The following is a 27,358-nucleotide window of genomic DNA, read 5'->3' on the forward strand; positions in this document are numbered from 1 at the left end:
GAAAAGTAAAATGTGCGTTAGTGTGTAGTACAGCCAGAAGTACAGGCAAACTAAACAACCACTTATCAACGGAAAGCGAGTCGGTGGTGCATTCATCCAAGACATCACAATCGCACGTTCTTATGACTTTTGTCCACAACTGCGAACCGTAGCTTGTCTCTCCTGAGTTGCCGTAGATCATCGCAGCGCATATGCTTGAGATTGAAACGTCCACGATTTGTCCAACACAACGTTTCTAATAATACGCTGAAGGCAAGGGAGGCATCAAAATGTCCGTTCAGTCAACAAATCCAAACAATCCGATTGTTTTCTTTGACATTACTATTGGAGGGCAGGTGAGTAAAGTGTTTATTCTGAAAATCCGTTACTTCCGAGCAGACGTTGAGAAAATACTGACGCTAGTCCGTCTGTCATGCAGTGGATAAAAGTTATAATCTAGTCATCATTTTAACTGACATTTGATTTGTTTAAGTCGTGTCGATCCTAAAGTTTCCACCTCTCGTTCTCGATTGATTAACATAACAGTGGAATTCCCATGCTTTGAAAATAAATGGAGGAAGTAAGCCCATGTGAAAACAATAGTATTGTAACGCGGTGCGGTACGAAAGTGTATGGACCAGAGACAAGGAAAATGTTACGTTTCCGTGTAAAAACAGTATTTACACGCCCAAATGTCTCCAGCAAAGTGGCTTTGTAAATGATTAATCAAACAGTCTTATCAAATATTGCTTAACAATGCACCAGGTAGATTTGATATGGGTACAAATCGGTGGTCCCTGAGAAGAGGATCGTTTTTAATAAGTTTTTTTCTGTGAGATTAGAACTTTCAACATCATGTAGATTATTGCATCCTGTATGATATATGTATTGATAGATAGATACATACATATATATCACTATATTGCCAAAAATATTCACTCACCCATCCAAATATTTGCAGTCAGGTGTTCCAATCACTTCCATGGCCACAGGTGTATAAAATCAAGCACCTAGGCATGCAGACTGTTTCTACAAACATTTGTGAATGAATGGGTCACTCTCAGGAGCTGGAGCTTCCAGTGTGGTACTGTGATAGGATGCCACCTGTGCAACAAGTCCAGTTGTGAAATTTCCTCGCTCCTAAATATTCCACAGTCAGCAGTCAGTGGTATTATAACAAAGTGGAAGCGATTGGGAGCAACAGCAACTCAGCCACGGAGTGGTAGGCCACGTAAAATGACGGGGTGGGTTCAGTGGATGCTGAGGCGCATAGTGCACAGAGGTCGCCAACTTTCTGCAGAATCAATCACTACAGACCTCCAAACTTCATGTGGCCTTCAGATTAGCTCAAGAACAGTGCATAGAGAGCCTCATGGAATGGGTTCCCATGGCAGAGCAGCTGCATCCAAGCCATACGTCACCAAGCGCAATGCAACGCATCAGATACAGTGGTGTAAAGTACCACGCCACTGGACTCTAGAGCAGTGGACTTTTCTGGAGTGACCAATCACACTTCTCCATCTGGCAATCTGATGGACAAGTCTGGGTTTGGCGGTTGCTAGGAGAACTGTACTTGTCTGACTGCATTGTGCCAAGTGTAAAGTTTGGTGGAGGGGGAATTATGGTGTGTGGTTGTTTTTCAGGAGCTGGGCTTGGCCCATTAGTTCCAGTGAAAGGAACTCTGAATGCTTCAGCACAGCAAGAGATTTTGGACAATTCCATGCTCCCAACTTTGTGAGAGCAGTTTGGGGATGGCCCCTTCCTGTTCCAACATGACTGTGCACCAGTGCAAAAAGCAAGGTCCATAAAGACATGGATGAGAGAGTTTAGTGTGGATGAACTTGACTGGCCTGCACAGAGTCCTGACCTCAACCTGATAAAAGACCTTTGGGATGAATTAGAGTGGAGACTTCTTGTCCAACATCAGTGTGTGACTTCACCAATGCGCCTCTGGAAAAATGGTCAAAAATTCCCATAAACCCTAAACCCCTAAACCTTGTGGAAAGCCTTCTCAGAAGAGTTGAAGTTGTTATAGCTGCAAAGAGTGGAACGACGGCATATTAAACCCTATGGATTAAGAATGGGATGTCACTTAAGTTCATATGCGAGTCAAGGCAGGTGAGCGAATACTTTTGTCAACATAGTGTGTGTGTGTAGGTTGGGGGGGGGGGGGGGTATACGGGTCAGTGACAAACGAGGGTTGGCAAGATGAGAAGACAAAACACATCCCAAAACTTGTTTTTAAAGCATGCATTTGGTTTGTTAACATACAAATTTTCTATTTTGGTTGGTTTCAGGTAGTTTAGAACATATATATATATATATATATATATATATGTATTTTCTTTTTTTTTTTTTTCAAAAAGTTAGACTAAAATGAGCTGAAGATGTCAAATGGTGTAACCATAAAATAATTCCAGTCATTACAAATCTTATATACCTAAGGTGCATTCAAAGGTATTCATGTAAACAAGTCACTCATCTTTAAATATCACATGAAAATAGATTTTATAGAGGTACCTTAATTTTGTATGCATTTTTGTAATACTGAGCTGGGGACATGTGCCTGAAATGTCTATTTTCTAAGTAACTGGTGGCAAGTTATGCAAGAAATAAAAATCCTTTTATCCCCTTGTGATAAAAAAAAGTTATTTCTATGCCATATTCATTTTTCTGTATATTCAAATATTTTAGTGAAAAATAGTGGTTACACCACCTGACCATGGTGTTATTATTAGGGGTGTAACGATTCATCGATCTGGATCGATATATTGATTGTTTGAGTAATGATTTATTCAGATAGATTGTAAGTATAAACATCTATATTAATCGCCATTTTTACCTTACGCTTTTAATTTCAAAGTCCCCCCATGTGCTTGGTTATGACAGTTTCCACCCATCCACGAGTCACAACACCGCTAGGCGTGGATAGCAGGTAATGGCTAGTGAGTATCAATATTGTGTTTTTTTCCTTTATATGAAAAGTAACAGATTGTGGTAAATGGGTTCACAATAACGTCTGTTATCGATCGCAGGCCTCTAAATCGACTCATATCGAAATCAAATCGTGGCAGACTTTATGATATCGGCAAATATCGTATCGTTGTTCTGAGAATCGATATTGTATCGTATCGTGATGAAACTGGTGATTTACACCCCTAGTTAGTATATGGTAAAAGGCCATGTTTGTTTAAGAATTTGATACTGACTTCACACATAATAGTCACAAAAATCAGCTGAAGTGATTTATTTAAATTCATTCATTCATTCATGTATTTGATGACAAACATCTGACAACTTCAGATTGAACATACATTTTCTGGTGTATATTTTGAGTAAAGTATCGTACTCGATTATATTTTCAAAAGCATTGAGTACTGAGTAAAAAATTAAACACTAAAAGCCACAACAAGGAGGTCCAAGCTTTCTGTCAACATGAAATGACCAGTCGTTTGGCATTTGCAACACATAACGGTCAGTAAAGGCACATAGAGAGAATGATTCCATATATCTTCCCAAAACAGCTGTTGCATTGTACTCTACAAACTTGCATCAAGTGCGCATTAAAAATGTGTTTTTGGAAAGGTTAAGCAAGAGCTTGTCTCTGCACATCCTCCATTACTGCCTCACTAGCTATACTTTGACATATGACCACTGACATTCTTTACCAAGCCTTAGAAATGTCCAGTCATATCAGATTTTAATCTACGATACCAACTTTGAGATGTACCAATTATGATCATCAGATTCTCATCTTTTTGACATCATCTCCTTAGACAAAGTCTTTTCAAAATATTAACAAAATGGCCCCTTGAATGGTGGTTACATCACAATGACATATTAGGAAGTCAGCAGGATTCCAAAGATTCCCCAAATTATTAAAAATACTAAGAACCATAATTGCTTAAGGAAATGTATCTAATATTCAACACTGCTAGTGCAAAATTATGCCAAACAAGTTTAAAGAGTGGTTTGTTGTGAATTTTCCCTCTTTTATATGAGTTCAGTTTTTTTGGCGCCAATTTTTTTTTGGTTACACCACATTGACATTTTTGCCTCAATATTCTCTCAAAATTGATTAAAAGTTGAAAATTTAGACTAAGGCATTAAAAGGGGCTTGAGTGAAAGTGATTAATAAGAATCTTAATATTCACTCCTTTTGGATGTTATTAAAACATTCGGACACTTAAAACTTGTGTCACGTCATTAACCCAAAAAACTTACAGCGTAGTGAGTTTATTTAATTTAAACTGACATTGTGTTTACTGACGAAGCATAAGCCACTGTATAACAAATACAGCAAATATCTCAAACTAAACAGTATAATCGGTATTTAAGGCACTGCACACATTTGAGAGTCAGTGACTTTGCCTAGAGTGCCTTTTCTTGTGTGATGTCAAAGTATTTTTGTCAAGTTTATGAGCTCCTTATTTTAACAAGAGTCTTTTCCATGAGAACACTGGGGCAGCAGTTTCAGCTTGTTTAGAACATATCTTTTAGAGTCAGCTCAAATTTACAGAGTAAATGGAGCTCAGTAAACATTCAGTTGGTCACAGATATCTTACTACTATAATTTGAGAGCTGTCTGGATGTCTGTCAGTCTGTATATCTGTCTGTCTCAATTTGCAAACCTCCCTGTTGCTCCAATTGTCATTCATACATCTCAGAGGACTTCTTGGGTATACTGGGTTGAACTGGAAGCATGACAACATTATAAAAATTTATAGATTTTCTATCAAACTCAAAAATCATGATTTTTACGTTTCACATTGGTCCCCCTCAGGTCCCCATCCACCGATAAGGCTGACTTGCTGCCGTACAGTAAGTGTGTTGCGTCACAGCAGCAACAGTTAATTGATGATGGGGGACTCGAGTCTGCAACTTGGACTTGAGATGCACTTAAGTTGCACACATCAGTGACTTGAGACTTGACTTGGAATCGTGCGCAAGACTCAAGACTCAACTCGTGATTTGGGACTTTTGCACAATCTTCGGTTTTTAATATTTCCATCATGATCTCTTGTCCCCCTGTCACTCTGTAACAGAGAAATTATTAACTAAAAAGTCCAGAAGATTTCAGCTGAATAAAGTAAAATTTATCTTGATTTTACCCATATAAAGAAATTTACACTATAAATGATGACAGAAGTTTCTTAAGGAGAATGGAGGGAGAAATACTCAGCATACTCTGTTGAAGATCTGAGTGAGAATTAGAAATGCTCATTGAGTTTGTATTTTATTTCAGAATAAACAGTTCATTAACAGTTAGTTGTGTTAGTATAAAATTACTACCATTAAAGAAATATATCTGACAAATAACAAGAACATTTAATCTCCAATGTCTCAGTGTCTGTCTATCATTTAAGTGTGACTCGTGCGGAGTCACAGAGAGGAGCTTTATTAAGAAGGAGAGCTGATATTGATCATGTTGATGAGGGCAGAGGTACATATGATATATAGCAAATACATTCCCAACAACAGAACTGTGGCTAGTGGAAACACTGAGTGGCTAGTAGCCAATAGTCACAGCGTCACAGTGGCTAGTGTAAAAAAATTTAATGTCAAGCCCTGTTCATATGTCAGTGTACATATGCGCACACTACAGCGAGCCAGCCACAGACAATAGCCCACCTTACTGATGGTGATAATGTAGTCCAGGATTTAAATTCCTTAGATACAACAATACACTGGTCTAAGCAGACTGGACGCTAGAGGCAGATAAAACACCGCTTTCCACATTATTATGCAAATGACATTTTTCTCTTATTTTCCTAAATATTAATGCAAATGACAGAATATTTTTCAAGTCATCAGCCATTAGAGCATAATTCAAATATTTTTGAACAAATTTCATAATGATAACCATTAATTTTTAAAAAATAAAAACCTCAAAATGCACTGTTCTATATTATTATGAAAAACAGAGTTTTAAAAGATTTTATAGGTTGTATAGAACTGAAAATGGTCATTCATTGAATTTGCAGCATTAGGGAACATATTTACTGAAATCAAAAGCTAGCACATGATATACCCCAGTAATCATTTCATACCTTGTTTAATTGTTTCCATATGTGTTACACACACATCTTGCATAAACTTGATTAAATATTACACACAGAAGAAAGTGTTTTCCTTCTCTTTTGATGAGTTTAACACTGCCACAAAGTTAGTTTGCCGTTGCGTTCCTTTGCTCAAATGCCAGAAAACATGCCAAGTGCACATATTTTCTGGTACATGGCTGTATGGCCCTTGTGTCTTGCTCTTTACCCAGAATACCAAACCAAGCAGGAAACTGTTAGCACATTCCAACCATAGAATGTTGACTGTGAGATAGGCTGGTACTCCAAAGTGCAAGAGCAGACAAACTACAGAAACGGCGAGATAAGGCATCCAAAACAAACCAAAGCCTAGTGTTAGGCTGATCCACAGAGGGGGGCGTGGCCAGTTAGTCTCCTCCAGGTAAATCTTCTCGCTTCCTTTTTCAAAGATGCAGGTAGTTGAGGTGAACAAGTCACTTCTCTTCTTCTCTTGTCCTTCCCTTGCTATAGATATCCTGTTAGCCTCTTTCAACCAGAAGGGAATCAGTGTGCAAAAGGGTAACATTGTACAGATTATTCCTGTGAAAAGACCCACTACAAAGTATGTTACAACTATGGATCCATCTACTTTACATACCACTAAAATTGTCTGTGTCACATTGTCTAGTTCCATCTGCTTATTTTGGACAGGACTGAATGTGTAAGTAACAACTAGAATCCACATCAGCAACGTCAAGATTGCATTTGTTGCAGGTTTGAGGAAAGAGTTCTGGTTGCAGAGAACTGCATCTTGCAAACAGTAGTCCAGTAAACCAAGGAACATCATGGGTAATGGTAGTGCTCCATATGCAGCTGATGCATTAGCCAAGATAAAGCAAGGTGACATAAGGGACTTTTCAGTTCCAAGAAGCCACACAGTTGCCATAAGGAACACTAACAGCAAATCAAAAAGTACAATAGACAGGCTACACATATTTACAAAGAATTTATAGAGCTTTTGGCAGCATAAGTAAAAGACAGATGCGTCCATTCCCAGCTTCAAAATCAAGAGTAGAAGATACTTGTCAATTTTGCTCCAGTGACAGCCATTCTCCCCATCCCATTGCTCCATGATGGCTAGCATTTCACTGGTTTCCCCTGTGCTGGCTTGATCACACCAGTTCTCAGGTCAGTATCAAGGTTCTTCTGGGTTTCCTGGTGAAGATAAGATTGTATATGTCAGAAACTGTAGCTATACATAGAATGCCAGTAATAAGTGAAAACTCAATTAAGTCTGTGACTGAATAAGTAATTAACTTTTGTCTGATGAGAATGAAGTAATGGGAAATGGTTAAGTAGACTGCATGGTTTGACCATCCTGGGGTGGTTTGTAAATGTTGGTTGATCCTGATGTATCCTGTCCTCAAATAAGACAATAAAAAACTTAACATTGCTGCTGTATAAATTTGCACCTCTGCTCTTTTACTCAAGTTTCACTGTTAAGAAGCAAAAGGTAACATTTCATCTTGCTTGTGCTGGCTCTAAAACCAATTGGAAACCCATGTCAGCAAATGGTAGCAGGACCTGAAACTTAACAGTTACCATCAGTGTCGAGCCTGTTTTAGGATCCATTTCTTTGTTATAATCCTCACCCACATGTAAACACACTTGTAAATTTTATGATTTTTTTTCTAACTTTGATTATTTTTTTCTATTTTAACTGTTACTTCAACTTCAACAATTTTCTGCAAGATTAAAATGTTTCTGTCTTACCTTGAAAGTTATTAAGAGGATATCAAAAGATTTATTTAACTTTCAAAGTACTCTGATTCAGTTTTAGAAGAACTTGGTTTTCAAATAGGTTTTAATTAAACTAAAGTATCATTTTGTATCTGACAAATTATGACTTGGCTTTCTGCACACGATGCGTTCTTATGGTGACATCTCAGGTTAATGGCTTCCATACCTGCAGCAAGTCAACCAACTAGAATTTCCAGCTTATCTTGCCTGCGTTTCAGTGACTTATAGTGTTAATTTAAGCACAAACTCACTCTATTGTTGAAGCTTGGTATATTTACTCAAAAAACAAGACAGTCTAAAACTGAGTGACAGAAAAAAAAAGCTTTTAAGCATTAATCTCAAGTTGATTTGAGTTAAAAACAAACAAACAAACCTAATGTATTGTTCATCTAAGTTAGGTACCATTGGTATAAGTGTTTATTTGCTGATGGAACATTACATGTAACAGTTGCGTTGAAAGTTTTTCAAGAGGGTTTTTTTTTTAGCTGTTTCTCCACCAGAGACATGTGGTCCCAAAACCGTTTTTCAAGCTTAAATACAACCTGTTTTTCATTACAACTTGTTTTGCACATGTAGCCACCTCATGTAATCATCACAGAGCAGTTTTGTTTATTCAAGCAGCAGAAGACAGCTTCAATTTCCAGTTATTCATTTTGCCTTAATAGATGTTGTAGATTCAATGAAAAGTTCTGCTCTTTGATGCATGTTGCATTTACAAAACAGGCAAAATGGTAGAACAAACGTGGCACAAAAAAAGTCTTTACCTGCCCTTATCCCAGTCCAGTAGTGACCCTGATGCTTAAATCCTGCAGTAATGTCAGTTAGCGATTCCACATGCTGTCATCAGTACTGGTTAGTGTCTCTTAGTAGGTGGTGTGGTTTTCTCTAAAGTCTTTATGGCTCCACCTTTCCATTGTTAATGCTAACAAATGTTGGGCCACACCTTGTGTCTCTTTAAGTAAGCCTGAGTGTTTTGCCTCTTACATGTCCCAGAGGCAACTGCCTGTTGATCAGTTTGCATGTTCTGTATCAGCTTTCCAGAACAGGAATGTACCTTCTTCACATAATAATTTCTAGTTGAAACCACATCCTGCCATGACTGGTTTTGTTCACCAGCACCATGTCCTTGTACATTTACTCTGGATTCACAAGGAAAAAGCATTAAGTGTTGAATGCTTGAGGCCTATAGTTCCGTTTTATACTTTCCTCATTTATAATCCTCTAATTTACAGAAATTACACCCATTTATTGTCATGTTGCTGTTGAATAATAAGGATTCTCATCATCCAAACCGAAATATTACACACAGATGTGCTCCTGTGGTTCCACTTAGAATATTTGTTCAAATATGAACTCATAGCTGGTTTAAAGAGATTTGTAAATAGAGCACATCTTAAATGATGCTTTTACTGTACTCACTCCCAGGCTGAAGATTAACATCCATGTACTCCTACAGGAAACTGAAGGGCATTTAAATAGGTGTGATAAGTATTATCCGTTATAGTGTTCCTACAGTTATAGAAGGGCTTCTTGATTATGGTGGAAAAAAGGGTCATGAATATTTTGATTGATATTGTGATCACATTTATTAAGCATAATTACCCTGTTGTTTGACAGCATCTAATGTGTGAATTTCAAATAGTTTAATGCATGGATTTTATTGCCTAAGGTATTCTCCAAGTTATTTTCCATTTTTGGTTCAACTCCTCAAAGCAAAATGACTCCACATAACTGAAGTTATTTTATCTTTTTTCTTAACCGATGGCTGCCTTTCTGTTATCTTCTTTACTTTTCTCCTTTTTAAAACAGGCTGCAGTACCTGATCATCACTTAAAAATTAAGGAGAACTGTTTTAGTGGAAAGGGCAGAGCACATGTTGTGCTTTAAAGGAAGGGATGTTGAGCTTCATTTACTTCTTAAGACAAAACCAATGAAGTGATCGCAATATGGAATGCAGCACTGATCCTTTAATCCTGAGTACCCCTGCTGTCACGATTGTAAGAAGCTAAGATTGTAAACTAAAATTGGCTCTAAACTAATAATCACTCGGCACTAGTTTGTACTCTGGCGCATCTATTCAGTCAAAGTCAGACTTTGGATTGTATTCAAGTCATTTCAGTAAACTTGACACCTTTTCTCTCACTTTTTCTTAAACTGTAAGCTTTTGCTATTATAAGGAATACCTAGAGATTTCATAACTTTGAACCTTATTTTAGGATCATTACTTAATAGATTTTACACAACATATATGAATCAATATAGACTTGGCCCTATGGAACTACTTTTTTATGTGAAAGGCTTCTACCTGTTGTCATACTCCAGAGTCCAAATGGAGAAACTCCTTAGCAGATCAAAAACTCTCAAGTTGATGTGGGCTCTCAACATGCAGTTTATCCTGACAGAGCAACGACAGAGGTCCAGTGGCTGCGGATTTTCACTGTGAACTGCTACTGTGTGGATGGAATGGAGAGTTCTGCAGTGACGTCATGTGGTCAAACAACTCCTTTTACACAAACACATTGTTGTTTTCACCCCCCCCCCCACACACACACACACACACACCCACACACAGAAACACACATTGTTGTAGTAAAACAGTCAGCTACTTAAGCTACTTGCAAACCCTATGGGTTATCTGGGCCTGGGTGATCAAACACCGCACAGTGAAACAGTCACACACATAAATCTTGCATAGGATTCAAGAGCTAAATGGAGTGTAACTGGTTACTCCAGGTGAAGACAGGTCAAAAGAGAAGCTTGTGGAAGCAGGAGAGGCCCATGTCTTTAATTCTAACTTTTGCTTTGGGTTGACCTCAGTCATTCTGTAGTGTGTTCTGTCCTGTGTATTGGACAATTAAGACAAAGTTGTCTCATCTGTTTTGACAGGATGTCGGACGGATGAAGTTTGAGCTGTTTGCTGATGTGGTTCCAAAAACAGCTGAGAATTTCAGGTAAGATTATCAACTAAGATGGTCCTTATTAGTACAAGAAATACAACAGGTATATTTCTTAAGATAAAATCATACTGTTTCTGACTACGCAGAAATGTAACATGTTATTGCATCCTCTTCTACAGGCAGTTCTGCACAGGAGAGTTCAGGTAAGGTACTGACCACAATCAAGCACACAATGTCTTGAAAACTCTTAATATCCACATCAATTGGCAGTAACCTGATTAATTTTAAATGATTCAACAAACCTCTTTTTCTTGTATGAAATGTAAAGGTTAGGAGCAACATGACAAACAAAAGAATTACAAGAATTACAATATTTTAAACAGATTAAATTTGGATATTGCTGTGGCTGGACTGACAAGCACAACAAAACCTGTACAGAGAAAAACACAAGTTGTCTTTTGATTTACAATGTTAGGATTTATTTATTAAACACAGTTGGGGATCTCCGCTGTTGGGGTCACTGGGGCTGATAGACTCTTTTCACAACCTTCAAATATTGACAGAATAAGAGACCATTTAACAGGACCAAAAGCCCTTAATGCAACACTGTTCCTTCTTTGTGCCTCCATATGCAAAGGTAATAGTACTCCATCCTTTATACTAGGCAAATTAAAGAACATGTCTGCAATAGAACATTCTAATTTAGATGACAGTTGAACACCTGTCAGTCAGTGATAATGTCACATGGTTTTTATTGAAATCAATACTGTTAGCTTAATGTTGTTCTGTATCAAACTTCTGTCTTTCAGGAAGGATGGTGTCCCTATTGGTTACAAAGGTTGCACATTCCACAGGTAAAAAAGAACAATGGCAGCTTTTTTATTAGCTCACATTATATTTAGAGCCTCTGCATCTACCCCAGTCACCCCTAGAACAACCTCATCTTACATTAAGACTTTTTTGACTTTGTTTTTTCATCTTCAAAGATCTAGCAGCAAAATAGCAATGAGAACCAAAATATAAATAAACAGTGCTGTAAAAAAGTATTTGTCCCCTTTCTGAATCCTGATTTTTTTTGCATATTTACCACACTTAAATGTTTCGGCTCATCAAACCAATTTTAATATCTCGCAAAGACAACCCAAGTATATACAAAATGCAGTTTCTAAATGATGATTTTATTTATCAGTGGGAAAAAATGCAAACCTTATCTGCCCTATATGAAAAGTAATTAGTCTGATCTTTGACTTGGCCACTACAAAACCTTCATTTTATTTTGTTTTTTGGGTCATACGTGAGCTTAACCCTCGACAGCCCTCATACCACTTTATTTCCATTTACTACTTTGGAAAACTGTCACACCGTGGTCTTCCTGCTACACGCTAACTATTCACAAATGCAAATTTTCAAAAACAAAACCCCACTTTGTTGCCTTTCAGAAAGAAACTGAGTTATATATAAGAAGTATTTCTTCATCCAAAAACAAGACAGCTATAAGAACTGTAAACATGTGCTATCTATTTAAAGTTTTGCCACTGATTAATTCTGGTTTACCTTTTCCAAAAAGTATTTTCTGACATGTCCCCCTGGCTTTCTGCTTTAATTTTAATTTCTCTTTATTTTTGTTGTCCTTTACTGTTATTCAATTTAATTTTATTTGCATTTCTTCTTCTTTTGCCAAATCATTTCTACTCTCATTTTTTGAAAATTGTATTTGATTGAATGTATTCATATATTGTACATTTCAATTCTAAAATAAAGTTAAAAAAAAAAAAAAAAATATATATATATATATATATATATAGGTTCGACCATTAACTGAAGCTACAGTGGTCTCTAGTGGTGGGAGGTTCATTAAAGAGAGTAAAGACAGGGATTTATAACATACTCAGTTGTTGTTTTTTGGATAATGTTGATATTTATTTTTTTTTTACTAGTAGTTCAAATAAATTTGTTTTGAATACATTTAAATTCAATTCATTTTTGTATTTTGTTTGCTTTTTAATAAGAGGAGCTGGGTGGTTTACTACAGCCTCATGTAACCCATTGTAAAACAATGAAAAATATGTATTTTAGGTTAATGTATAACAGAAGACTGTGTAATTAACCACCAGACTTCTTGAAGTTTATTAAATTAAGTTTCAAAATCATGAAAAATGAGGCTGTAGTATATGCTCTGGAATGCTGTGAGTATGTTTGCTGAATACATTGAAACCATGCACACTCAAAGGAATTATTATTCTTTTTCAACTCCAAAAATGCACAACCAGAAGGCTCATTCTCTGCCAGGCCTGCTCATAGCCAGAATCAAATTTGTTTCATGTCAGATGTATACTTTTGTAAATGGTAAATGGACTTGCTTTTCTAGTCTACTCAAAGTGCTTTTACAACACATGTCACACCTACCCAGTCAGGGCCTTTTGCTTCATTTCAATCTACATTCATTTGGAGGTTTGGAGGCTATAGAGAATTGATTATCAGTATTAGTTATTATCCCCATTCATATGCATCCATACCCATTTACACCCCACTGACAAAGCAGTGGGAGCAATTTGGTGTTAAGTGTCTTGCCCAAGGACAAATTGACATGGGACTGAAGGAGCTGCGGATCGAACGCACAACCCTATAATTGCAGGACAACTGACTCTACTGAGCATCTTTGTACTACAGAGTGTGAATTGAATTTGTCATCATGCATATAAACACATGTTCAGGCCCCCTAATGTTTCATTTTTCAAGTGTATGTGTGATGCAAGGATAGATTCCTTTCCTTTGTTTTTATGGGACATCTAAATTGTTTGCTGCTAAATATACTCTAAAAATCAAGGAAGTGAGGGCTTTTACTGTGACAACAGAAAGAGTATATTGTTGGCCATACTGCTTTCGTGGCTAGCAGATTGTATGGAGTCACAACTGCTGCTTTGAGAGAGAGATAGACAGCCATAGCCCACTTAATGAGCACATGTTTATAATATACGCCTTAAGAATATGTATCTGTATCTACCAGTAGAATCACTGCCTGTGTGTGAAGATGCTTTAAATGTGATTAATGAAATTCTGCTCATGATTTTGGCCCAATTTTGGCAAATAATGAATATGCCCATACTGTATATTCCCATCCATATACTGTACACTAGCATGCAGCCTGAATTGGCCCGACATGGCACAGGGTCTTCTCTCATTTGTAGTCTGTCAGGTTACTACAAGGAATCAGTGTAATCAAGCTGATTTGGTCTCTGATGCATGCTCATGTGAGGACTTGCTGTTATACTGCAACTATCCACAGGGTGGCCACATACTGTATTTCTGGCGCTGTATGTTGTCCATCATTTGGGTTTGGTGCTAATACTATGCTTTATCATGCAGGAAACTGGTGTACTGTCTTAATTCAGAGACAGGGAAATTGCACTCTCAAAAAGTCTGAAACAGAAAGGTGACACTGAAAATCGCAGCTTTCATCAAAAAGTTTGTATTCATCATGCCAGCTTAATAGTAGAAATGCTACTTACGTTTGCCCATTGTTTAATAAGTTTGTCAGGTTGAGGGTAGGAAAAACAAATGTTAAACAATTGCATGCAAAAACATTAGATAAGACCAACATATGAAACAATAAAACAAAATTTTAAATGAGAACTTCCACTTTGTCCTCAGTCTTAGATGTAGTCAGGGTAAGGCACACACAACAATGCAGTTGTAAAAGTGGAGGACTTGTTTCCCCCCCGCTGATTGTCGGCTAATATGCACAGCCTGCAAAACAAGCGAAGCTTTTTAAAGAGTGGTGGCTCACTTAGTTGAATATTCACTAATAATGGCTGACAGGTGGATTACTGTAAAACTCACCAAAGGTTAAGTCATTCCTAATGAAACTTTTTTTAATCTAAATTTATTTTGGGGGGGGTTGCTTGAATAGATTTAGGAGTTTCAAGAAGGAAACAAACATCTTAATGCATCTTAAAAATAAAAATATCATCTAATGCTTTTTCCTCCTGTGATTTAGTTCAATTTGTGAAACTACCATGTATTCTAGATTCATCGTTAAAAGTGTTTTAAAAAAAACAATGTTTTTGTAGCATTATCCATTGTAAATTTACAGACAGTATACTGTAGTTATTTTCCTTTTTTACATTAACAAACTTAAATATGAAAACATACATTCAGCACACACCCCACCCACATAAAAGACATAACATTAGATACTCTCTTCCAAATACTAATTTGCAAGAAAAAATACAGTGCCAAGAAAAAGTATTTGCCCCTTTTCTGATTCCTGATTTTTTTTTTTGCATATTTATTACACTTAAATGTTTCGAATCATCAAACCAACCCAAGTAAATACAAAATGCAGTTTCTAAATGATGATTTTATTTATCGATGGGAAAAAATGCAAACCTATCTGGTCCTATGTGAATAAGTAATTGCCCCCTGAACCTAATAACTGGTTGTGCCACCCTTGGCAGCAATAACTGAAATCAAGCGTTTGCGATAACTGGTGATGAGTCTTTCGCATCGCTGTGGAGGAATTTTGGCCCACTCCTCTTTGCAGAATTGTTTTAATTAAGTCATACTGGAGAATTTTCAAGCATGAACTGCCCGTTTAAGGTCACACCACAGCATCTCAATTGGATTTCAGTCCAGACTTGACTTGGCCACTCCAAAACCTTAACTTTTTTTTTTTTTTTTGAGTCATTGTTGTACTCTTGGAGTAATTTTGGTTGGCCCACCACTCTTGGGAAGGTTCAATTGCTGTTCCCAGTTTTCTCCATTCGTAGATAATGGCTCTGACTGTATTCACAGGAGTTCCAAAGCCTTGGAAATGGCTAAAACAAAGATAATATGAGCGATTTCCACTGGAGTGATGACGATGTGCTGTTTACTGTGGAAATGAGGATATATGTATAAACCGGAGTACACCAGGCATGGGTGTGGCCAATTACTGTTTCACATACGGCCAGATGGGATTGGATTTTTTTTTCCCTTAAATAAAATCATCATTTAGAAACTGCATTTTGTATTTACTTGGGTTGTCTTTGTGAGATATTAAAATTGGTGTGATGATCTGAAACATATGAGTGTGATAAATATGATAAATATGCAACTATCTTTTCAGCTTAGTTTTAAGACCCAAACCCTCCCCTTCCCTGTGGGTCTTTCAATAACAAATTGATGAGATATCTTTACAATACATTAAAAAAAAACAAAAAACAAAAAAACAAAAAACAAAAAACAAAACAAAACAAAAACAGAAAAACAATAAAATAAATACATAAATAAATAAATATTTAAAAAAATTAATTAATAATTCCATATTTCCATATATACATCATTGCGCATGCGTCGGATGTGTGAGGACGCTGGCGTGTTTGTCGCCGCTTCACAATCCTAAGAAAACTGTCTGCTTTCGCTTAACATTGATTATTTCTTGTAGTTCTGCTGTTCCTCTGCTGTTGCTAAACCATCCAGTCAAGCGCTGATTGATATCAGTTAGCTCTAACTTTGTTACAACGAACCTTGTGTTGTTGTCAGCCGAAGTACTCACCGCCCCACAGCTGTTAGCATCCTCCGGCTAACCTCTAGCCCCCTGTCTTAGCAAGTGTCCCACAGGAGCTCCGACTGTGCTTTTCCCCTTCGAATCTTGAGCATTCTCTCCTGACCACCTGTGGATCTTCCATCAGGTTTTCCCAGCTAGACGCCTGTGAACCGTAATTCCTCTCGGATTAGCTGTTAGCTCGTAGCTGCCGATCAGCTGTTAGCGTCCTCCGGCTAACCTCTAGCCTCCTGGCTTAGCTAGTGACCCACCGGAGCTCCGACTGTGCTTTTCCCCTTCGAATCTTGAGCATTCTCTCCTGACCACCTGTGAATCTTCCATCAGGATTTCCTGGCTAGACGCCGGATTAGCTGTTAGCTTGTAGCCGCCGATCAGCTGTTAGCCTCTGTGGGCTAGCGGCTAGCTAGCTAGCAGCAGCCTGCTCCCACTGCTTCCTCGCACAGCTAACATGGTGCTCTTCAAATACTCGCCCCAGCAGCTTCTCAACCTCATCTCTTTCTCCACTCCAGTCTGTCTTACAGACATTAAATCCCTTGGCCTTCTGCATCGTCCTCGTTATATCCACAGAGCACAGAAACAAAAGTGTGTTTACTCCAGCCATGCCGTCCCCACAGTCCAGTCGGACCGGTGCCCTGCCTACTCTCGACGACGTCATCACAACAAACTACACGTACAGCTCATTAACCTGAGACCTCTCAGATGCACCAACGTCCCTCCCACTCCCCTCTGCTTATCATCTTCAAACATTTCCACAACATTTATGCTGCAAAATGCCCGGTCCATAAACAATAAAGCCCACCTCATCCATGACATCATCACAGACAGGAAAGTAGACTTCTTATGTCTGACTGAAACCTGGCAAAGCCCAAACGACTACTTCACACTAAATCAAGCAACCCCACCTGGCTATGTGTATATCCAAAAACCTCGCACCACTGGTGGCGGTGGGGGGCTGGCCGTGATATATAGAGAAGATTTCCAGGTTAAGGAGCTACCGGCACCCAGCACCTCAGCTCTCGAGTGTCTAATCATCTCTCTCACTGGATCAGCTCTGCTTCAGATCGTCCTCATCTACCGGCCTCCCAAAGCAAACTACCACCTTCCTGTCTGACCTGTCTGAGCTCCTCACCTCTGTCTGCTCCAGGTCTTCTTCCATACTTCTCCTTGGAGACTTCAATATCCACGTTGACTCCACCAGCTGCACACTCACCTCCGAATTTCTATCACTACTGGACTGCTTCAACATCACACAGCATGTCCAAGGACCCACCCACTCCAAAGGTCACATACTGGATCTTGTGTGCTCCACTGGTCTCACCCCATTCATTCCACAATGCCTGGACCTAGCCATCTCAGATCACCATGCTGTTTTCTTCTCTATCCCCACCCCCCTCCCCAGACAGCTTACAAAACGCAACATCACTTTCCGTAACCTCAAGTCAATAAGCATCCCAGCCCTCAAGAACATGTTAGCCACCAACCTGACCACTACACACCCTATAACCACAGTTGATGCCCTGGTGAATCACTATAATACAGCACTATCCCTCAGCCTGGATTCTCTCCCCCCTCTGAAGACTCGCTCAGTCTCCTTTACCCACCCAGCCCCCTGGTACACTGCTGAACTCCGCTCCACGAAGGCTTCTGGCCGACAGCTGGAGAGACTTTCTAAAAAATCTGGCCTCACCGTCCATCTGGAGGCCTATAAAGAGCATGTGCGCTCCTACAAAGAAGCTCTCTCCAGAGCAAAGTCCAGCTACTACTCATCCCTCATCAGTGACCAGCAAAACCATCCCCGGATGCTCTTCTCCACAATAAATAGCCTTCTCCGCCCCCTTGACAACCTTCATCCCCCAGCCAACTTCGACCGCTGCACTAGGCACCTGCAGTTTTTCCAGGATAAAGTTGCCTCCATCCAGCAGCAACTTTCATCTGGACCTCCGCATCAGGATTTCACTTCACACCAGGACACCGCTCCTCCGCCTCACTGCCGTCTTTACTGCTTCACACCCGTTGACACTCTCCAAGTGGCCAAATGGGTCAAGAAGGCCAAGGCATCCACCTGCTCCCTCGACCCCATGCCCACACCACTGGTGAAAGCATCTCTGTCTGTTCTGTGCCCCATCATGGTAGACATCATCAATACCTCATTATCATCTGGAATTGTCCCCTCATCCTTCAAAACTGCCTCAGTAACCCCCATCATCAAGAAGCCTGGGTCAGACCCGGAGGACCTCTCCAACTATCGACTGATCTCCAACCTTCCCTTCATCAGCAAAATTCTCGAAAAAGCAGTCGCTGCCCAACTCCAGCAACACATGTCCAACCATGAGCTCTATGAACCTCTTCAATCAGGATTTCGCACTCACCACAGCACTGAGACCGCCCTTATCAAAATAACCAATGACCTCCTCACAGCTGCAGATTCTGGACACATCAACCTCCTTATTCTCCTTGACCTAACCGCTGCCTTCGACACAATATCCCACACCATCCTCCTTGACCGCCTGTCTCACCATCTTGGCATCACTGGTACAGCTCTCTCCTGGCTTCACTCATATCTCTTACAAAGAAAACAGTTTGTTACCATCGGCACCTCTCACTCATCCCCCGCCCCAGTTAACCAGGGCGTGCCTCAAGGCTCTGTTCTTGGACCTCTCCTTTTCACCATCTACATGCTTCCCCTTGGACAGATTATTCACAAACACGGTCTCAGCTTTCACTCTTATGCAGCTGACACCCAACTCTATCTCAGCACCAAACCATCCACTCAGCTCCCTCCCCACTCCCTGGTAAATTGCCTCCACGACATCAAAGCCTGGATGACCTCTAACCAACTCAAACTCAACAGCAATAAAACAGAGCTCATGGTTGTGGCCCCCAAAGCGCTGCTGCAGAAGGTTGGAGATCTCATGCTCGATGTGGACGGGACCTCAATCTGTCTGTCCTCCGAGGTCCGAAACCTGGGCGTCATCCTGGACTCCACCCTCTCCTTCCAGTCCCACATAAAGTCTGTCACCAAATCTGACTTCTATCATCTCAAGAACGTCTCCAGACTCCGACCATCACTCCCTGATTCTGTGGCTGAAACACTCATTCATGCTTTCATAACCTCCCGCCTGGACTACTGTAATGGAGTCCTGTCTGGAGTTCCCAGCAAAACCCTGGACAGGCTTCAGTACGTCCAAAACTCTGCAGCTAGAGTTCTCACTCGCACTAGACCCTGGCAACACATCACTCCGACCCTCATCCACCTCCACCGGCTCCCTATCAAGTCCCGTATCAACTACAAAGTCCTCCTCCGCACATACAAATCTGTCCATGCTCTGGCTCCCCAGTACCTTTCTGATCTCCATCCATACACACCATCCCGCAATCTTCGATCTTCAGACACCAGCCTACTTTCCATGCCCAAAACCAAACTCCGAACCTATGGAGACAGAGCCTTCAGTGCTGCAGCTCCCACCCTCTGGAACACTCTTCCTGCAGACATTCGTAGCGCTCCATCTCTGGACATTTTCAAAAAACGTCTCAAGCAATACCTGTTCACCACAGCCTACAGTCTTCACTAAACTACCCCTTACACTCATCCTACCCCTCACATAGTTTGTCCATGTATTTGTGTTCCTGTAAAGCGTCCTTGGGTTTCTTGAAAGGCACTATATAAATGCAAGATATTATTATTATTATTATTATATTTCATTCTCATATCAAGGACATGGAGATACCAAAAAATACATATATATAAATGTATACATATTAATGCTAGTACAGATAGCAATATAACATTTACATCATAGATCTTACAGCATTTAATGCTCCAACTCTATTTTCAATCACAACACTACCCGCCTGATTTATCCTAGCAACTGAAAGCTTCATTATCAAAATATCTATCACTGAATTAATCCATTGCTGTATAGAGAGAGTATGTGGTGGTTTCCACCTAACTGCTAACATCTTTTTAGCTGCAGTGCATGTATGCTGATAGCCACAACCACCTTTGTGTTGGGTTAAGATTATGCCCATAATCACTGTTCAAAAGCATGAATTCATGAGAACAAGTAACTGTGACTCCAAATGCTTTAGAGAGAAGTTTAGCTATTTGTTCCCAAAATTTTCTAACTGGAGGGCACTCCCACATAATATGTAAAAATGTCCCCACTTGATTTAAATCACACAAAGAGCAATTTGGAGATGGATCAATGCTCATCCTAAAATGTTGTATAGGAGTTAAATAAGTCTGATAGATAAAGTATTGGTTTGTTAGTTTATAATTTAGATTTTGCGATACACAAGATGTATTTTGACATACTTTAACCCAGTTGATGGATGATTCAGGGCAGTCTCTGTTCCATTTTGATGTAATTGTTAAGGCAGACTGTGATTGCTCTGGAAGTGTACTATAAATCATGGACGCATGTCCTTTAGAGAGCACTGAAACTAACACCATTACCAGGTGTAGGGCAGGTGGCCTATCAATAGAAATGTCAGCAGCATGTATGGCTGAACGTAACTGTAAAAACAAAACAAACAAACAAACAAAAAAAAAAACGTACTGGGTGGCAATTTATAAGTTTCCATTAAGTCCTGGAAACTTTTTAACCCTCCACTATTCATAATATCTCCCAAACGGTGAACCCCCAGGTTGTACCACTGTTGTGAAACAAAATGCTTTCCACCAGATTTTAATAGACTATTATGAAATAATGGTGTGTTGGCATGCCACTTAGATTTTCATTTATATATCTTTTCAATTTTCTTAACATTTTTGATTGCATAACTTATTATTGGACCATACTTAACCCTGCATTTTTTAATTGTGCAAATAAGATGTCTTTTAACGAAGCTGGAACCACCAAATCTCTCTCAATATTTATCCATGGAGTTGAAAGATTGTCTTCAAACCAATTCATAATTGGATGAAGTGTAAGAGCTTGAAAATATAACTTAAAATTAGGTACAGAAAACCCCCCTAACTCCTTTTTCCTTTGTAAATTAGCCATTTTTATTTTAGGGCATCTGCTTTTCCATTGAAATTTCACAATAATACTATGTATTTTTTTCCCAGTACCTTGGAGGAGCACATAATCATATAACTACAAAAATTTATCCTAGGCAGTACATTTATTTTGATGATAGATATTCTACCAGGAAGAAAAATTGGTAAATTCTGCCATCTATCCAAGTCCTGTTTTATCATATTAAAATTATTGGTATAGTTCTTAGATACTGTTTTACTAAGACATGGATATGTATGTATTCCTAAGTATTTAAAGTGAGAAACTACTGGAATATTAAATTGAGCACATTCATCTTTACTAAACTGATTTAACGGTAGTAATGCGGACTTAGTCCAGTTAGTCTAATAACTGGAGAGGAAACTAAATTCCTCCAATATAGTAAGGATGTGTGGAAGAGATTTTTTATATCTGAAAAACAAAGAAGGACATCGTCAGCAAAAGAGAAATAGAGTGATGGGTGGATTTAAATTTAATCGGTGTAATACTATTTAATATTCTAAGAGACTGTGCCAAAGGTTCTAGAGATAAGATAAACAACATTGCAGAGATTGGATCTCCTTGACGACTGCTTCGATTTATTTTAATGGAAGGGGAACATATATTACCAGTAACTACACTTGCAGTCGGATTTGCATAAATTGTTTTTACCATATTAGTAAAATTTTCACCTAAACCCATGTGTTTCAACACACACCATAAAAAGGGCCATTCTAGGCGGTCAAATGCCTTTTCTGCATCAACAGACAAAATAGCTGATGATGACAGATTTTCAGAAGCTTCAAGAATATGTAGCAATTGGCGTGTATTGTGGGTTGACAGACGTGTTTTTACAAATCCACTTTGGTCAGGGTGTATTAATTTTGGTAAATAATTCTCCAGTCGGGCTGACAGAACTTTAGAAAACAACTTAACATCAGCATTTAACAAAGACACAGATAACTAGTACACTTTGTTGGATCCTTATCCTTCTTTAACAACAGTGTTATCAGAGCTGTATTTACATCTCTTCCTAATGATCCTTCCTGAATGGCTGTATTAAACATATCTAACATAAATGGTCCTAAAGTACACCAGAATTTTAAATAAATCTCTGGGTGAATGCATCCATTCCTGGAGATTTACCTTTTATTCATTCTACCTAAAGCTTGTTTTAATTCCTCAAGGGATAAAGGGACACCCAATTTAGCAGCTTCTTCTGCTGAAAGAGAAGTTAAATTTAATCTCTCAAGATATGCCTCTCTTTCAACAGCAGAAGAACTGTTGTCTGAAGTATAGAGCAGCTTATAGTAGCTACAAAATCTTTGATTGATCAAAATAGGATCGTTTGCTGTAACCCCAGTCTCAGATGTTATAGTCACTATATTTGTAGATTGATAATCAGCTTTCAATTTATTTGCCAAAAGCTGACTTGGGCGATTACCATATAAGAAGTGGTTAAGTCTAGTTTTCTGAAAAATAAATTCAGATTTTTGAGATAATAATAAATCAAGTTTTAATTTTACCTTTGCTAAGGTTTTTCCTATTTGCTCAGTGTATTTCATTTGAAAAATATGTTCTAAGTCAGAAAGTAAATTTTCTAAATTATGAATTTCTTTGAGCTGCATTTTATTTAATCTAGAAGAATAAGAGATTGCATTATTTCTTACAAAACCTTTGATTGCATCCCAGAGAACCCTGGTGTGATAAATATGCAAAAAAAAAAAAAAAAAAAAAAAAGGAATCAGAAAGGGGCCAAATACTTTTTCACGGCATATTCATACATGCATACACACATGCATATATGCTATGTATTAACTATAACCTAAGATTCAAATCGTTCTCTATCTTTTCTGGGGTTTATCGCTGTGTTTCTTTAGATATCTTTTCTCAGTCTTTTTCCTGTAGAAGCTCTCCTAGTTCACCATTTTTCATAAATTCCTCAAGTGGTTTCCATATTTCCCTATAATTTATTTTTCAGGATATATGTTATTCTCTTCATCAACATACAGTTTACCATAATTCAAAGTGGATTTTTAAATCTTTATTGTGGCTTACACAAAAATCCACTATCTCAAAATATTGAAATATATAACACATCAATAAAAAAATATTTATAATACAGCAATGTTGACCTTCTGAAAAATTCTTCTCATTTTTGCTGTTAGTAATTGATTGGAGCTCCTTTTATGCAAATTACTGCAGCTATGTGACAGGAGGTTCTCTAAAATCTCCTGGAAGATGGCTGACAGTGTTGACTCTGGACTTGTTAAAGCACAGTGGACCAACAGCAGCAGATGACATGGCACCGCAAACTATCACTGACTGTGGAAACTGAAAACCATGGACCCTCAAGCACCTTGGATTTTGCGCCTCCCAGATCTTCCTCAGGATTCTGGGACCTTGATTTTCAAATAAATGCAAAATTTTGTCTTCCTGTCTGAAAACAGGACTTTGGACCACTGAGCCCAGTTCTTTTTCCTTAGCCCACGTGAAACACTTTTAACATCTGTGATTCAGGAGTGGCTTGACACTAAAAACACAACACTTGTAGCCCATTTTCTGGACGCGTCTGTGTGTGGTGGCTCTTGCCACACTGATTCACGCCTCAGTCCACTCCTTGTGAAGTTACCCTAAGTTCTTGATTCTGCTGAAGACTGAGCTCACTCCTGTTGCTTATGCACCTTTTCTTACCACACATTTCTCTTCCAGTCAACTTCCAGCCTGCCCTTTCAGCAGTGGCCCTCTGTGACTTACACTCCTTGTGGAGGATGTCACTGATAATCTTCTGGACATTTGTCAAGCCAGCAGTCTTCCCCATTATTGTGGTTGTGTGAATGAAACTAGAGTGAAAGAATAAAGGCTCAGGACACCTTTGCTTTTCCACAATATTCTAATGTTTTGACATAGTGGGTTTTAGATTTTGATTAATTGCAAGCCATAATCATCAACATTAAAACAAAAAAGTCTTGAAATGTAATTACTTTTTTTTTTTAGATTAATCTAAAATATATGGAAATTGAACTTTTTGAATGTAGATGCACATGTATATTTTCCCTAAATACCAAACCACATTTTCTGATGATTATCTGTTGGCCAGATGAGAAGCTGTGGGGGGCTGATGTGGCCCTCAAGCTGCCAGTTGATGATCACTGCTAAAAACAAAAACACAGACTGTATGTAGATAAAGTGTCACAATGTCGTAGTTCTCAGTCATTTCTCATGTTTACAGCATTTCTTTTCTACATAGCTTATGTGAGAGAAATTTCTGATTTTGCTATACAGGGACTTTAACCCATTTCAATAAATTGTGCTTATTATTATGATGAATGTTGATGATGAGAAAAGATATACTCACCTTTCTTATTCTGTCTTTGTGATTTACTGCTCTTATCAAAGAAGATCTGACATTTTTTGTTTATTGGCAGAGTGATCAAAGACTTTATGATACAAGGAGGGGACTTTGTGAATGTGAGTATATTTGCATATTTTTGTTGTTAGGAAATTGCCTATCTCTCAGTAAAGAAAGCAACATATAATTGGTTTCTTTGATTTCTTTCTTAACTTCACTTGAGCAGAAGATAATGTTACCACTTTATGCAGGGAAGTGTATACCATCACTAATCTCTAATAGGATTACTGATGTGATTAAAGGAACAGTGCCAAATAGATGTGAGGGTAACAGTAGACAAAAGATTATTTTTTCACTAATCAAATTACAAAGTGACTATTAAGTGCTTGTGACTTAAAATCCTTTATTTCTTCTAAACTTAGCACAAAAACTAAGGAAATTTGTGTTTGTTAGATTATTTCTGTGTTGTAACAATGCTTCTTGGCAATAAATCTTATACCGTTCGAAAGGCTGTTTATTTCTCTTTTAAATGGTGCCACATTTGTAAGGAACATGCATTTGTCAGATGAGCAGCAGAACTTCATGGGTTGTGTCCATGAAAAATTTGCCAAATCTTCTCTGCCAATGCCAAACAGCTTATTCTGCCATTGGCTCTTGTCCTGTTTTCTGTCCTTTTGTGAAGGGTGATGGGACAGGTATTTGCAGCATCTACAGAGGTCCATTTGCAGATGAAAACTTTAAAATGAAGCATTCAGTGCCTGGCCTTCTGTCCATGGTAAGCATGTACTACTCCTGAAATGTATTAGTCACCTGATTCAGGAAAGACTGGTTACTCAGACATCAGCTAAATTAAGATGCCCACTTTGCCTACAGTCATTAAATATATTCTACAATGTACTCATTGAATAACTAAAAATATAATCAGTCCTTTCAAATGGGATTTTCCTCAGCCTCCTTTGACAGAGGGATTTGCTTACTGATTTGAATAAAAAAAAAACTTGACCATTTTAGACAAACACATTGAAGCTGCAATTGTTTTCTCATCAATATGTGTCTTGTACAGGCAAACAGTGGGCCAGGGACGAATGGTTGTCAGTTTTTCATTACCTGCACTAAATGTGACTGGCTAGATGGGAAGCATGTTGTTTTTGGTAAGCAAGTCTATGATATTAATTGTGTGGATATTTGTTTAGTTTGTATTCTACGGAAGAGTATTAGGTATTAGTATTAGTATTTTTTTCACTTGTGAGAAAAAAGTCAGAATTCTGAGATTAAAGTCAGAATTCTGAGTTTAAAGTCAGAATTCTGAGATTAAATTCAGAATTCTGAGAAAAGTCAGAATTCTGAGATTAAAGTCAGAATTCTGAGTTTAAAGTCAGAATTCTGTGATTAATGTCAGAATTCTGACTAATCTTAGAATTCTGAAAAAAAAAATGAGACTTTTTTTTCATTTGAAGAATAAAGTCAGAATCCTGACTTTTTTTTCTCAGAATTCTGACTTTAATCTCAGAATTCTGACTTTAATCTCAGAATTCTGACTTTTTTCTGACTTTAATCTCAGAATACTGACTTTTCTCTCAGAATTCTGACTTTAATCTCAGAATTCTGACTTTTTTCTCAGAAATCTGACTTTAATCTCAGAATTCTGACTTTTTTCTCACAAGTGAAAAAAAAAATTTTTGTCTCAAATTTTTTTTTTTCAGTGGCCCCAGTGCCCTTCCGTAGTATTCTAATTTGTCTGCTGTTGCTGAAATTAACTTCCCTACTGTTTCAGGAAAACTGGTTGATGGTTTGCTGATCATGAGAAAAATTGAGGTAAAAAGTCTTTGTTATGTTGATTTATATTTGTTTTTTATTTTGCATTTTGTGTAAGAACAATTCATTGAAAATATTTACCAAAATACTAGATATTGTTCGGGACTTGTTGGATTGTTTGATTTGAATGAAATATTCACATGACTGTTTTTTAAATCTAAAGTGGTTCTCTCAACAGAATGTCCCGACAGGACCCAACAATAAGCCCAAGCTCCCCATCATTATTGCCCAATGTGGAGAGATGTGATCCAACATGTCTCCAACTGTATAAGAACCTTGTACCCTCAGATTCAGATTCACGGATGGTTTTGTTAGTCCTCTTCAAATACTTGACCAAGTATTTAATTGTATCGATGCCTTCTCTAACTTTGTACACTGAAAGACCACTTAAAAGTCTGAAGTTCATGATTATGGGTATGTTTTGAGTCATGTCTGACCCCACGTTACCTGTTGCATCAATACCTAGGATTTCCTGGTCGAACCTGACTTGTGGGTTAAAACTCCCCATTTGAAATTTAATGTTCACACAATTGCTACTTTTTTTCACTGTATATGGAAACAGTTTTTTGTTAGCCTGTTGTCAGGGATGATCAATAAATAGATTTTCTAAATTTTGGATGAGATACTTTTGGTTCATTTTTATATCAAAAGATTGATTTATTTAAGAACAGGTTACATGCATATTTAGAAACTGATTACATTTAATAGGCCACTGTAACATCATGTACACAATACACTATAAAGGCTTTTGGTAGCATCTTGTAGCTTTCTCCCGATTTGGTTTTCACCACATCAAAAATATGAACGAACAAACAATGAATAAACGGTCGATTTTTTAATTGAGGATCTATGTGGAGGTGTCGTCTCCAAGACGCAAGGGGGAGAAACAGCTCTATAGGAAAAACACAGCCCTCCGAGGTATACAATCCCGTGTCAAACAATCCCTTGCTGAA

General features: G+C 38.2%; 2 protein-coding genes across 2 annotated transcripts; one reads left to right on the forward strand and one right to left on the reverse strand.

Moving 5' to 3' along the window:
* Nucleotides 1-27,016, forward strand: ppih (peptidylprolyl isomerase H (cyclophilin H)). Its single transcript, XM_041799943.1, has 9 exons — nucleotides 1-335; nucleotides 10,683-10,747; nucleotides 10,873-10,896; nucleotides 11,503-11,547; nucleotides 24,667-24,709; nucleotides 25,273-25,365; nucleotides 25,654-25,741; nucleotides 26,365-26,405; nucleotides 26,584-27,016. The coding sequence occupies exons 1-9, from the start codon at nucleotides 270-272 to the stop codon at nucleotides 26,650-26,652; spliced, it is 534 nt and encodes a 177-aa protein (XP_041655877.1). The 5' UTR covers nucleotides 1-269; the 3' UTR covers nucleotides 26,653-27,016.
* Nucleotides 5,996-7,140, reverse strand: si:dkeyp-100a1.6 (probable G-protein coupled receptor 160). Its single transcript, XM_041799942.1, has one exon. The coding sequence runs from the start codon at nucleotides 7,138-7,140 to the stop codon at nucleotides 6,088-6,090; it is 1,053 nt and encodes a 350-aa protein (XP_041655876.1). The 3' UTR covers nucleotides 5,996-6,087.
* Nucleotides 27,017-27,358: the final 342 nt, after the last annotated feature.

The sequence above is a fragment of the Cheilinus undulatus genome, linkage group 11 (genome assembly GCF_018320785.1).
Source record: "Cheilinus undulatus linkage group 11, ASM1832078v1, whole genome shotgun sequence".
In the NCBI taxonomy this organism is placed as follows: domain Eukaryota; kingdom Metazoa; phylum Chordata; class Actinopteri; order Labriformes; family Labridae; genus Cheilinus; species Cheilinus undulatus.

Excerpts from the sequence above, each read along its gene's own strand:
- si:dkeyp-100a1.6 (XM_041799942.1), bottom strand. The coding sequence starts at position 7,140 with ATGCTAGCCATCATGGAGCAATGGGATGGGGAGAATGGCTGTCACTGG.
- ppih (XM_041799943.1), top strand. The coding sequence starts at position 270 with ATGTCCGTTCAGTCAACAAATCCAAACAATCCGATTGTTTTCTTTGAC. Across the intron at positions 10,897-11,502 it reads TTCTGCACAGGAGAGTTCAG|GAAGGATGGTGTCCCTATTG; the intron begins GTAAGGTACTGA and ends TCTGTCTTTCAG. Across the intron at positions 25,366-25,653 it reads TGCCTGGCCTTCTGTCCATG|GCAAACAGTGGGCCAGGGAC; the intron begins GTAAGCATGTAC and ends TGTCTTGTACAG.